This window comes from Hyperolius riggenbachi, chromosome 8 (assembly GCF_040937935.1).
Source record: "Hyperolius riggenbachi isolate aHypRig1 chromosome 8, aHypRig1.pri, whole genome shotgun sequence".
Lineage (NCBI taxonomy): Eukaryota > Metazoa > Chordata > Amphibia > Anura > Hyperoliidae > Hyperolius > Hyperolius riggenbachi.
Genome location: NC_090653.1, coordinates 51,282,953 through 51,296,672, shown reverse-complemented (window position 1 = coordinate 51,296,672; position 13,720 = coordinate 51,282,953). Strand labels below are relative to the sequence as shown.

The following is a 13,720-nucleotide window of genomic DNA, read 5'->3' as shown; positions in this document are numbered from 1 at the left end:
ATCCGGGGTGTTAACTCTGTCTGCTTCTGCGAAAGCAGGAAGTAGACACTGCTGATGACAAATGCATGTTTTTTTTTCTTTAAAGGTTATTATGCTGTTGCTTATCTTTTAGAGCAGAGAGGAAGTTCTGAGTTCAGGTCTACTTTAAAGAGGAGTCAAACAAAAAAACAACTCGTTGACCATATTGCACCCACAGCATTAGAAATAATAATACAACAATACCACCTAGCTACACCTCCACCATTGTTAGCCATTTTTGATAAGAGGGCTGCTGCATCCATTTCAGGCTTCCGCCATCTTTAAAAATGCAAACGCATGCGGTTTCTCTGCAGTTTTGTTTGCATTTGAGATTCTGGGAGTCTGTGTCGCAGCTGTCCCAGCATGCCACACGATTCTGTTTAGGCAGGATGCCCCTTTGGTGGAATTGAGGAGGCTTCAGTCTACAATTCCTTCAATGTTCATAGTTGGGGGAATAAAAAGTAAATTCAGGATTTTGTGTTTCAATCATTTTTATTGAAAGTGCAATAAACAGAACTGTTCATTATTTTACAAAGCATGATTTTAGTTTAGGTCTGCTTTATCAGCTAAAAGATTGCGAATTGACATACCGGTAGCTAGTGCTGTTAGGGCTAAACTAAAACAAGTTAGAATTCTAAAACATAGTCTGTAGATTCATGTTGGCTGTGATATGGGGTATGCAGTTGATATAAGAAGTATATCATTATAATAGATATCCTTTATTGGTATATAACTAAAGGAGCCAAAGGTTTTATGCGCCGACCTTATAGCCAGGGCTGTAGAGTCGGTACAAAAATCATCTGACTCCTCATTTTGTGAAACGTCCGACTCCAGGTACCCAAAATGGCTCCGACTCTCCGACTTCTCAGTCTCATACTTACCCCAGGGCTGTGGATATGAAACAAAAATCATCCAACTCTGACAGTTTATGAAACCACCGACTCCAGATACCCAAAATTGCGGCGACTCTGACTCCAACTCCGACTCCACAGCCCTGCTTGTAGCTCTGGTTTTAGGGTATTGACACACTAGGCAGAAACGCTAGCGTTGCAGAAAACGCACGTAATGCAAGTCAATGGGCCGCATGAAAAACGCATATGTCTGTGTTCTGCAATGTGCTTGCTGCTTTTTTCCCCAAAACGCATCTAAAACGCACGTAATGAGTCAATTGTAAATCAAAGGTATTGCGTTTTAGTGGGTTTTTTTATGCATTTTGTTTGCGTTTTATGTGTTTAAAAAAAAAAGTTTGATGTGTTTCTGCTTCCTGTTGACTTCTTACTGATTTGCATAAAACGCATTAAAAAAGCATACAAAATGCATATGGGATTTATATATGCGACCCGCAAACTCATTAAAACGCTTGCAAAACGCAAGAAAACCCCCATATGCAGCAAAACGCTACCTTTCGCGTACAGCCTAGTGTGTTCCCAGCCTCAATGCTAGGAAAGCTTACATGTGAACTTAGCCTCAGGACAGATTCACAAGAGCATTTGAAAAATGACAAAAAAATCCAATGCTAGGTCACACCGTATCAGTGCATGCCGCATGTGAGACTGCGATGTCAGCAGGGCTGTGATGTCTAACCAATTTAGCCGGAAGTTTCATAAATTTCAGAATCGGATGCTTTTTGTACCGATTCCACAGCCCTGGCCATCAGATAAAGTTTGATGAGATGAGTCTGGCATTTAGAAGATTCACAGAAGGGAGATCACTGCGTTGCAAAGGAATTATGGGTAAGAGGATTGGTCACAACTACATTTTGGAGGTTTTGAGTTTCCATGGATTAACTGGGCTCCCTGAAAAGCTACCGGATACTTTGGTTGGAGATGCAAATATTTCCGAAATCAGGCAGATTTATGTAAATACATGCAGCTTGAAAATGGACCATGCCTTTTAAACCTGGGTGGGACTTGATTGGTCCGTTTTCAAGCTGCATATATTAGCATAAAAATTACATAAATCTGCATGAACTGGGAAATATTTGCATCTCATTGGTCATCCCTAGCTGTAGGTGTCACTGAAGAGGGTACATGTATTCTGGATCTCTTGCTTTATGGAAGGTGCATCATCTAATACACAAGCTGCAAGTTTACATAGAGCCTGTTAGATGCACGATTGTTATTTTTCCTTCTGAGATTCACCTGGAGATATGAATTCCACTGGGGAGCGCTCAAAGTGTCTCCTGAGACAGGTGACATCACCCTACATAAGTGCTGTATGTATGTATTTCCCTACCAAGAGCCTGTAGGCATGCGAAGCGTGTAATTATCCGCACCTCGATGTACAGGTTCTGCCTGGGAGATTATACACTGGCACAGAATATCAGTCACACTATCCTGTATATCACCTCCTGTTCCCATATCATTATCCCTCACCTGCTAAAGTCAGATTTCAAGTGCAATCCCAGATTTGTTGAGGAGAAAAAGAAACCCACTGCGTTCAGCTCTATACACTGCAAATAATTATGGTAAACATTACGTCAACTTGCGTACCTGTGGGGTTTTTTTTCTTGTTTTTTTAAATTTACCCGAGGCGAGCTTTCAGTCAAAAGTCAAATATTTGGGAAGCTTGTGGCTGGGAACACACTAGGCGTTGCGTGAAAGGTTGCATTTTGCTGCATATTCGTTTGTGCGTGCTAAGTACGTTCGCGTTTTTCACATGCGTTTTGTTTTAATGCATTTGCGTCAGGGTTGTGGAGTTGGAGTCGAGCGGCTGCAGCTCCACAGATGGTGAATCGATTTCATGCTGAAATCGATTCACCATCTGTTTGCAGTTAAGGCAGCCATACGATCCCTCTCTGATTAGATTTGATCAGAGAGGGATCTATCTGTTGGTCGATCTGATGGCAAATCGACCAGTGTATGGCCACCATTACCCACATGTTCAGCAGAATCAATTTCTTGTAAGTGAGAGCCACTATCTGCAAACCACAAGCTCTGTACATACTGCTTGTGTTTCACTATGGCATGCAGTACAGGCATCTTGTATAGGAAAACTACCAGTGTTTCCCCCACAAATAAGACATCCTCTGAAAATGAGCCCTAGCATATTTTTGGAGCAAAAATTAATATAAGACAGTGTCTTATTTTCGGGGAAACACAGGTATGCATGAGTATGATCTGTTCTTGCTCAGTAGCACACAGAGGAAAAAGCTGCAGATGAGTGGCTTTCTGCTGCTGGCCAGACATGGACCATGTAAGGTGTGCTTTGGTGAGGAAGGAAAAAAAAGCTGGTCTTAGCACAGGTCTGCTCTGCTAAGTGCTAAATTCATCAAAAGTAGACCTGAAACCGCTTTATTTTTTGATAGCCATTTAGATCAGGGCTTAAGGTAGCCATACACTGGTCGATTTGCCATCAGATTCGACCAACAGATAGATCCCTCTCTGATCGAATCTGATCTGCAAACAGATTGTGAACCGATTTCAGCCTGAAGCCGTTCACAATCTGTGGTGGTGGTGCTGCCGCCACTCCCCCCCGCATACATTACCTGCTCCGCTGGCGCGACTGCCCCGGTCACCGCTGCTCCATCTCCGCCCTGGTCTCAGGCCCCGGCATGCTGCACTTCTTCCTGCCCAGCAGGAAGTTTAAACAGTAGAGTGCCCTCTACTGTTTAAACTTCCTGCCGGGCAGGATGAAGTGAAGACCCGGAGACCAGCGCGGAGATGGAGCAGCTGTGACCGGGGTGAGTCGCGCCGGCGGAGCAGGTAATGTATTGCAGCTCTATTGCGTCGGTCGTCTGGCACTCGAACGCCACTAGCGACGCGCTCCCTACCCGCGGGTGATTGACGGTAATTTTCCGCACTGAGCGATCGACTGGATCGGACGAAATAGATTGAAATTCGGCGTGTAGCGGGAACGATGTGACAGCAGATTTGATCCCAGTGATCGAATCTGCTGTCGATCTGGCGGGAATCGGCCTAGTGTATGGCCAGCTTTATGATCCACTTGGAGGCTTTATTTAACAAGCTGTCATTTTTCTTGTCTTTTCACAGGAATCCTTCTATCAGCCGAAGGCTCTGGAGAAGCACACTGATAGCATTATGGCCTGGGTGAGTGACTGCCTGTGATAACTGTAAATTATATGAGTGCCCAGCTCAGCTCACTGTCCAGAGGGCACTAAGTCCTCTGCACTGCAACCAATCCGCTATCGTTTCTCCCCAATTATGAGAAATGGACACATCTGATTGGTAGATAAGCTTTTCTCCGCGCTGCTTTTTTTTCATGTAGCTGTACCGCATTAAATATGCCCAGCAGTGTCAGTGCATACATGCAAAAGCATTGCTGGGTGAAGCCGAAAAATGGCACATCCTGCTCGTGTAGAAGTCCCGGCGGCTTTAAAGCCAGTGTTTACCAATTTAAAAATAAAAAAGTCAGATACTCACCTAAGGAGAGGGAAGGCTCGGTCCTAATGAGCCTTCCCTCTCCTCTCCCGGTGCCCTCAGTGCTGCGCTGGCTCCCCCGTTTGCGCCCATCGCCGCAGGGACTTCGGAGGTCTTCGGGAGCACTCGGGCTTCCGAAGACAGGCCGCTCCATACTACGCACGCGCGAGTGCGTCATAGAAAGCGCCCTTCAGCATGCGGAAGTGGCAGTATTTGACCGAACTGGTCGAATACTGCCACGGGGGATCCTGCGCGGGACCGGGCGCCAGGAGAGGAGAGGGAAGGCTCATTAGGACCGAGCCTTCCCTCTCCTTAGGTGAGTATCTGACTTTTTTTTATTTTTAACGTGGTAAACATTTACTTTAATTACTATTCCCTCTCCAGGCTGCCATGGACTCAGTGGAAAGATGCATTTTGGCTGCCAGCTATTGCTGGAGGCCAAATTACGCAGTTTTTATAGGAATTTGGGCTCTGCCTTTTGACGGCGCCCAAATTACTGTCTTAGTGCCGCTGTTACCGTAATTCACATTACGGCCATTGGCGGCGCATGGTGCGCACAAATTTCTCTGCGCCTTTTTACACTTGCAGTTGGGTTGCCCCTTATATGTTTAGTGATAAAGTCTGACCTCTATTATTAGAAATAGTGGAATTTCAATTTTCTCTAATGCTTCATACACACTTGAGATAAAAGTCTTTGGAAAATGCAAGATCACAGACCAATTTTACCCCCTTCCATGTAGTATGAGAGCCATACTCTACACCGTCTATTCTATGGAGCTGAACTCCCCATCAGATTAAATCTTTGCAAGATGCTGCACACAAACATGCTGCACACACTCAACAGATCAGTATCTGCAAAAGATCTGTTCCTGCAAAAGATCCATCCCTGCAAAATGCATTCATAGGCTATGAGATCTGCAGATCCTCATACACACCTGGTTTAACAGATAATCATCTGCAGATCAGATCCACCAGGATGGATTTTCAGATCTGCAGATGATTGCCAGATATGCAGATGAAGTCTGTTAAACCAGGTGTGTATGATGATCTGCAGATATCATAGACTATGAATGCATTTTGCAGGAATGGATCTTTTGCAGGAACAGATCTTTTGCAGATAATAATCTTTTGAATATGTACGGGCATCTTTGTGTGCAGCATCTTGCAAAGATTTTTGTCTGATGGGGGAGTTCAGCTCCATAGAATAGACTGTGTAGGTGTGGCTCTCATACTACATGGAAGGGGGTAAAATTGGTCTGTGATCTTGCATTTTCCAAAGACTTTTATCTCAAGTGTGTATGAAGCATTATAGAATAGCCACACCATTATAACTTCTATAAACAGAATGTTGTTTAAAAAAAAAGTTCCTGAAATGGTTTAAAATGTTAAAGCGAAATATAACTCTGCATTTCAACTTTGACCTAAAACATTATTTACAGCATATTATATGCAACCAGCATTTTATTTTTACTAGACCAGCATTGGAAGGGTTACACACAGTGCTTTAAAGTTCGTGGAGAGAACTGCTCCCCTCAGCCGAAGTTTAGATAGATACATTTAAGTAAACAAAATGTAACAAGTGAGGAATGTTACACACTCTTTGGCTGTCCTCCAGCTCCTGCACAGTCAGAGAGAGTGAGGCATTCCACAGTTGTTACATTTTGTTTTGCTTAAATGTATCTATCTAAACTACAGATGCGGCAGCAGTTCTCTCCATGGAACTTAAAGCTCTCTGTGTAACCCTTCCAATGCTGGTCTAGTAAAAAAAAAAATGCTGGTTGCATATAATATGCTGTAAATAATGTTTTAGAGTAAAGTTGAAATGCAGGGTTATATTTCGCTTTAACTTTTACTTTCCCCTGGAGTCTTATCAAATATAGTTGAAATAACTTTGGACATCTTTTTGTAGAAGTGTGCACCTTCAGGTGCTTAGCATTGGGCATGTTGGAAAATCATGCCCAATAGCTATTATTAACGTGAATGCTAAGCGTAACAACACAAAAACAAAACCGATAATTATCTATGGAGTGGGAAGGCTCTGGGTCCTATAGAGTCTTCCCGCTCCTCTCCTGATCCCCTGCTTCCAGCACTGTCACCCGCAGGAGCAGTATGCAATGATTGGTCGAATATTTCACTGTGCCACCGCAGGAGGCTTTGGAAGTCTTCAGGAGCCGGACTGCTCCTGAGAACGGGGGGTTCCGTACTGCGTAAGTTCTCTCTCGCACTCACGCATGCGCAGTATGGAGCCGCCGCTCCCGAATACTTCCAAAGCCTCCTGCGGGTAGGGATACAATCGGGGGAGCCACCGCTGGAAAGAGAGGACAGCGAGAGCAGTGGGAAGGCTCTATAGGACCCAGAGCCTTCCCTCTCCTTAACTACTTTGGCCTCCTGGATGTAGCAGCTACGCCCAGGATGCCATGTGCGCGTCCGCGGCCGATCGCGCGCGTGCACGCGCGCTCCCGGCCTTGGTTCGTTAGCCTGGCATTCAGTGAATCGGGCTATGGTGAAAACTAAGAAATAATGATTTTTTTTTCCGTCTTTTTCTTATTCTTCCTGTTAAAATGCATTTACAGTAAAGTGGCTCTTAGCAAAATGTACCCCCAAAGAAAGCCTAATTGGTGGCGGTAAAAACAAGATATAGATCAGTTCATTGTGATAAGTAGTGATAAAGTTATAGGCTAATGAATGGGAGGTGAAAATTGCTCGGATGCATAAAGTGAAAACGACTGAAGGCTGAAGTGGTTAAATAAGTATCTGGTGGTGGTTGTCTAAATCATGCCAGAAACAAGCATGCAGCTAATCTTGTCATATCTGACAATGTCAGAAACATCTGATGTGCTGCATGCTTGTTCAGGGGCTGGTATTGTTAAAGTAAACCTTAACCCTGGGGGACAAAAGTTTCACTCACCTGGGGCTTCCCCAAGCCCCCATCAGCCGTCCTGTGCCCACGCAGCTTCTCGAGTGTCCTCCGCTCCCCCGCCATGGCTTAGTTTCGTTTTTGGCCGAAGGCAAAGAAGAGGATGTGACAGTTGGCCCAAAAACGAAACTAAGCCATGGCGGGGGACCGGAGGACACTCGAGGAGCTGCAAGGGTGCAGGGGGCTTGGGAAGCCCCAGGTAAGTGAAACTCAACCTCCCCCCCCCCCCCCCAGGTTAAGGTTCCCTTTAAAAGGAAATAAATATAGCAGCCTTCATATTCCTCCCACTTCAGTTGTCCTTTAACATTAGCTTTAACCTCCTGAGCGTTACGACGCAGTGTCGGGCATACCGCTCAGGAGGTTAAGTGCCACAGGCGCCGGCAGTTTGCCCTACCGCTCATTATTCTCCCTCCCCTCTCTGTAGAGTACTACAGTGGCTTGCAAAAGTATTCGGCCCCCTTGAAGTTTTCCACATTTTGTCACATTACTGCCACAAACTTGCATCAATTTTATTAGAATTCCACCTGAAAGACCAATACAAAGTGGTGTACATATGAGAAGTGAAACGAAAATCATACAGCATTCCAAACATTTTTTACAAATAAATAACTGCAAAGTGGGGACTGCGTAATTATTCAGCCCCGAGTCAATACTTTATAGAACCACCTTTTGCTGCAATTACAGCTGCCAGTCTTTTAGGGTATGTCTCTACCAGCTTTGCACATCTAGAGACTGAAATCCTTGACCATTCTTCTTTGCAAAACAGCTCCAGCTCAGTCAGATTAGACGGACAGCGTTTGTGAACAGCAGTTTTCAGATCTTGCCACAGATTCTCGATTGGATTTAGATTTGGACTTTGACTGGGCCATTCTAACACATAGATATGTTTTGTTTTAAACCATTCCATTGTTGCCCTGGCTTTATGTTTAGTCATTGTCCTGTTGGAAGGTGAACCTCCGCCCCAGTCTCAAGTCTTTTGCAGTCTCCAAGAGGTTTTCTTCCAAGATTGCCCTGTATTTGGCTCCATCCATCTTCCCATCAACTCTGACCAGCTTCCCTGTCCCTGCTAAAGAGATGACCCCGCCGAGCATGATGCTGCCACCACCATATTTGACAGTGGGGAGGGTGTGTTCAGAGTGATGTGCAATGTTAGATTTCCACCACACATAGTGTTTTGCATTTTGGCCAAAAAGTTCCATTTTGGTCTCATCTGAGCAGAGCACATTCTTCCACATGGTTGCTGTGTCCCCCACATGGCTTATGGCAAACTGCAAACGGGACTTCTTATGCTTTCTGTTAACAATGCCTTTCTTCTTGCCACTCTTCCATAAAGGCCAACTTTGTACAGTGCATGTCTAATACTTGTCCTATGGACAGAGTACCCCACCTGAGCTGTAGATCTCTGCAGCTCGTCCCTGTAGATCTCTGCAGTCACCATGGGCCTTTTGACTGCATTTCTGATCAGCGCTCTCCTTGTTCGACCTGTGAGTTTAGGTGGATGGCCTTGTCTTGGTAGGTTTACAGTTGTGCCATACTCCTTCCATTTCTGAATGATCGCTTGAACAGTGCTCCGTGGGATGTTCAAGGCTTTGAAAATCTTTTTGTAACCTAAGCCTGCTTTAAATTTCTCAATAACTTGATCCCTGACCTGTCTTGTGTGTTCTTTGGACTTCACGGTGTTGTTGCTCCCAATATTCTCTTAGACAACCTCTGATGCCCTCACAGAACAGCTGTATTTGTATTGACATTAGATTACACACAGGTGCACTCTATTTAGTCATTAGCACTCATCAGGCAATGTCTATAGGCAACTGACTGCACTCAGATCAAAGGGGACCGAATAATTATGCACACCTTTTTGCAGTTATTTATTTGTAAAAAATGTTTGGAATCGTATGATTTTCGTTTCACTTCCCACGTGTACACCACTTTGTGTTGGTCTTTCACGTGGAATTCCAATAAAATTGATTCATGTTCGTGGCAGTAATATGACAAAATGTGGAAAACTTCAAGGGGGGCGAATACTTTTGCAACATACTGTATATGCAGCTCTGCTAAGAGCCACACAGTGTGTTTCCACATCTCTAATCTTAAAACTGCTGCCCGAAACAATCTGTAAAGATGGTTTCGGGTGATAAATATTCAAATCATGTACTAGACTTTATCACTGCGCTTCCCTTCTGAACCTTCCTGTGTGACGACTTTATAAATTCCACTATAAATTCTTTCAGTTGTGCAGCATGAACACAACAAACAGCAGGCAGAAGTTAAGCCCAGTACACAAATCCCATTGTGACTGGCCAATCACTGACCAGTTTTCCAATCTCCATGTAGCACGAGGACTAGGGCTGCACGATTTTAGGGAAAAAACGAAATTGCGATTTTTCTCTCAGAAATTGCAATTTCGATTTTTCCCCGATTTCCCCCCCCCCCCCCCCCCCCAAATGCTGGGGGGGGGGGGGGGGAGAGGTTGGTCCGCACTGCCCGGTCCTGTCCGTAATACTTTGCTTCTGGCCCCGCTGTGCGCGGATTGGCCAGAAGCAGTGAATATGTATGAGAGTTAATGAGCGGGGAAGGGGGGGCGGATCCACTCCAGCAAGCGGCCGGGCACATGCAGCATTACCAATCACTGGCTAGCGATTAAATGACGGCAGCGGTAGGCGGAGCTGTATGCTCTGTACAGCTCCGCCTACCACTGCCGTCATTCCATCGCTAGCCAGTGATAGGTAATGCTGTATGATGTGCCTGGCCGCTCGCTCTAGTGGATCCGCCCCCCGCTCATTAACACTCATACATATTCACTGCTTCTGGCCAATCCGCGCACAGCGGGGCCAGAAGCAGTGAATATGTATGAGCGTTAATGAGCGGGGGGCGGATCCACTAGAGCGAGCGGCCAGGCACATCATACAGCATAACCTATCACTGGCTAGCGATGGAATGACGGCAGTGGTAGGCGGAGCTGTACAGAGCATACAGCTCCGCCTACCGCTGCCGTCATTCCATGCTAGCCAGTGATTGGTAATGCTGTATGTGCCCGGCCGCTCGCTGGAGTGGATCCGCCCCTCCGCTCATTAACTCTCATACATATTCACTGCTTCTGGCCAATCAGCGCACAGCGGGGCCAGAAGCAAAATATTAAACAGCAGACCGAAAAAAAACGATAGTACTGACGATCAGCAGATCGTCTTGCCATGAACCGCGGTTTCGGTTTTAAACCGAAAAACCGTGCAGCCCTAACGAGGACCTACAGATTTTGAATACTATGAACCAATTGTGCAGGTAAGCTCTCATACTACATGAAAGTGATAACATTCGCCAATCAAAATTGGATATGTGTACGAGGCTTAACGCTTGGATCACCCCGAACGAATAGACATGCCAACAGGTCCCATGTTAAAGTGACCTAAGTGCCAGAATTTTATTTTTTTTCAAATGAACCTGCCCTTAAAGCCAATGTAACCCATCAGCTAAAAAAAGAAACCAGATACTTACCTAAGGAGAGGGAAGGGTCTGGGTCCTAATGAGCCCTCCCTCTTCTCTCCCGTGCCTGTGGTGCTGCGCTGTCCCCGGGAGCAGTATTTGACTGAACTGGTCAAATACTGCTCCTTCCGCTGGCGAAGGTGACTTCGGAAAGGTCTTCGGGAGCCCGAGTACTTCCGAAGATGGGCCGCTCCATACTGCGCACGCGTGAGCGCCCTTTATTGCGCATGCGCAATATAGAGCCGCCTGTCTTCGGGAGGACTTGGCTCCCGAAGACTTCCGAAGTCCCCGCGGCGGGGGATTTGAACAGGGGAGCCAGCGCTGCACCGAGGGCATCGGCAGAGAAGAGGGAAGGCTCATTAGGATCTTGAGCCTTCCCTCTCCTTAGGTAAGTATCTAGTTTCTTTTTTTAGCTGACGGGTTACATTGGCTTTAAGGGAGGTTTCCAATGGCGTGTGCCTTTGGAAGGGGGGGGGGGGGCAGGAGTGGGGGTGAGCCTCACTACTTGCCTATAGGGGGATTTTGCTTTGGTCCCCAGCTCATATGGGATGCACCAAGTTCTCCTCCCAACCAGTGTCTTGTGCGTGCCGCAATGCATACTGGGAGATCTAGACCATGGATGCGTGTACAACTCTGTACTCGCATCTACTGACTACATCACCCGGCACGCACAAGACACTGCCGGGAACTACATCATCTAGCACAGTGCTGTCCAACTTCATGGGCATAGAGGGCCATTTTTTTTCAGACCCCATGGTGGAGGGCCGAAGGTTCTTGCTAGAGCCGCAGACACCCAACCCCCCCCTCCCCCCCCCCCCCCCCCGGGAAAAAAATGTAATTAAAGAACAATTAGATTGGCAGCACTTTCCACAAAATACAATTCAAGATTTCGGTGAAGTTGTGTGGCCGAAAAACATGAGTGTTCCGTTGTGTGCGCGCCGCGCCGAAAAATGGGTGTGGCCATGGACCAGAATGTGGGTGTGGCCACGGGTGGAGACAAATTTACATGAACTTAGCACTGTGGGACATTAGATTATGACAGTGGTGGCGAACCTTTTGGAGGCTGAGTGCCCAAACTGCAACCCAAAAGTCACCTTATCTATTTATCCGATATCTATCGCAAGGTGGCAACAGCAATTTAAACTACATACAAACGTTTTAACTCATACATGAACATTATGGAAAAGCCAAGTTGAAAATAAACTGTGAAGATAAACAATTTCATCCATCCTACTCCTGAAAAATGTATTATTTTTTTTAGAACCTCCCAGTTTTATTTTCCATTTTAAAAAGCTAAAAAAGTAGGTTTAATGCTGTTGTCTCATATGATGATGATGATTCAGCTTTTCCCATAGTCTCGCAGTTAGCAATCATGAGGCCCCCAATAAGACAAATTCAGCAATCATGATGCCCCCAACAAATCATGAGGCCCCCCCAACAAGACAAATTCAGCAGTCATGAGGCACATAAATAGACAGCATTTCACATAAATAGGCAGAATGCACCTTTAATATGTTAGACACCTCTCACCTGGCTTCTAAATTCTCCTCTACGGGCTGCTGTGCCTGGCTGGCCTGGCAATACTGTTTTTGGCCGGATTGGGGATGATGTGTGGGCTGAAAGGCCTTGCGGTGATGCTGTGGCCGGGCTGGCGGTGATGCTGTGGTGTGGCCAGATGAGCTAGTGACAGGTGCCCCCCCAGATGAGGTAGTGACAGGTGCCCCCCCAGATGAGGTAGTGACAGGTGCCCCCCCCCCCCAGTTAGATAGTGACAGGTGCCCCCTCAGCTGAGGTAGTGACAGGTGCCCCCCAGTTAGATAGTGACAGGTGCCCCCCCTAGTTAGATAGTGACAGGTGCCCCCCCAGTTAGATAGTGACAGGTGCCCCCCAGCCTAGTTAGATAGTGACAGGTGCCCCCCAGCCTAGTTAGATAGTGACAGGTGCCCCCCAGCCTAGTTAGATAGTGACAGGTGCCCCCCAGCCTAGTTAGATAGTGACAGGTGCCCCCCAGCCTAGTTAGATAGTGACAGGTGCCCCCCAGCCTAGTTAGATAGTGACAGGTGTGAACCCCCCCCCCCCCGTTAAATAGCGAGAGGTGTCCAGCGCCTCCTAGCCGCGTTACCTCTGCCGTGTGCTGCCTTCTCTTGTGTCCCCGCTGCCTGTGTCCCCGCTGCCGCTGCTTCACACTCACAGCTCAGACCTCACAGATCGCGGCGACTGAAGCAAGGAGAGTGCGCATAGCACCCACGCGGCTGAACTTCACATGCGGAAGTGACTAATGAAGTCACTTCCGCATGTGACGTACTCCGTATGTATGCGGGTACCATGCGCACTCTCCTTGCTTCAGTCGCCGCGATCTGTGAGGTCTGAGCTGTGAGTGTGAAGCAGCGGCAGCGGGGACACAGGCAGCGGGGACACAGGCAGCGGGGACAAGGCCACTATAGAAGGGAGCAGGCATGGCGTCCATAGCGCAAGCCATGCCTGCACCTCAGAGAGAAGAGCGGGCCGCAGCAGGAGGCCTGGCGGGCCGGATGCGGCCCGCGGGCCGCCGGTTGGACAGCGCTGATCTAGCAGATGCTGTTGGTCTGGTGGAGAACATGGCGCATCCCATATGAATCCGTGGCCCAAGGAGCAGTACCCCGTAAGTAAGTAGTGAGGCTCACCCCCACCCCTTCCAAAGGCACACGCCATTACAAACCTCCCTTATGGGGAGGATTATTTTAAAATGAAAAAATTCTGGTGCTCATGTCACTTTAACATGATTTTGGTTCAGATTGCTGTGGAGGAATCCAAATTCACTACCTGCAGAGCCATTAGACACCAGACATGCTACCCATGACTTGTCCATCGTGTGTGTCCTGTGAACATTGGTTCTGATCCGTCAATAGTGTCCTATGCACTGCCACTGTCCATGGCACTCAACTCG

General features: G+C 47.0%; 1 protein-coding gene across 2 annotated transcripts in view; it reads left to right on the top strand.

Annotated features, from left to right (window-relative positions):
* The window catches only part of ABHD16A (abhydrolase domain containing 16A, phospholipase), a 53,661-nt gene that overhangs the window by 6,894 nt on the left and 33,047 nt on the right, over positions 1-13,720 (top strand). For both annotated transcript variants that reach the window (XM_068250406.1, XM_068250405.1), the window contains exon 2: positions 4,011-4,067. In XM_068250406.1, coding sequence (XP_068106507.1) covers positions 4,011-4,067 — 57 coding nt within the window. The remainder of the gene's footprint in view (positions 1-4,010; positions 4,068-13,720) is intronic.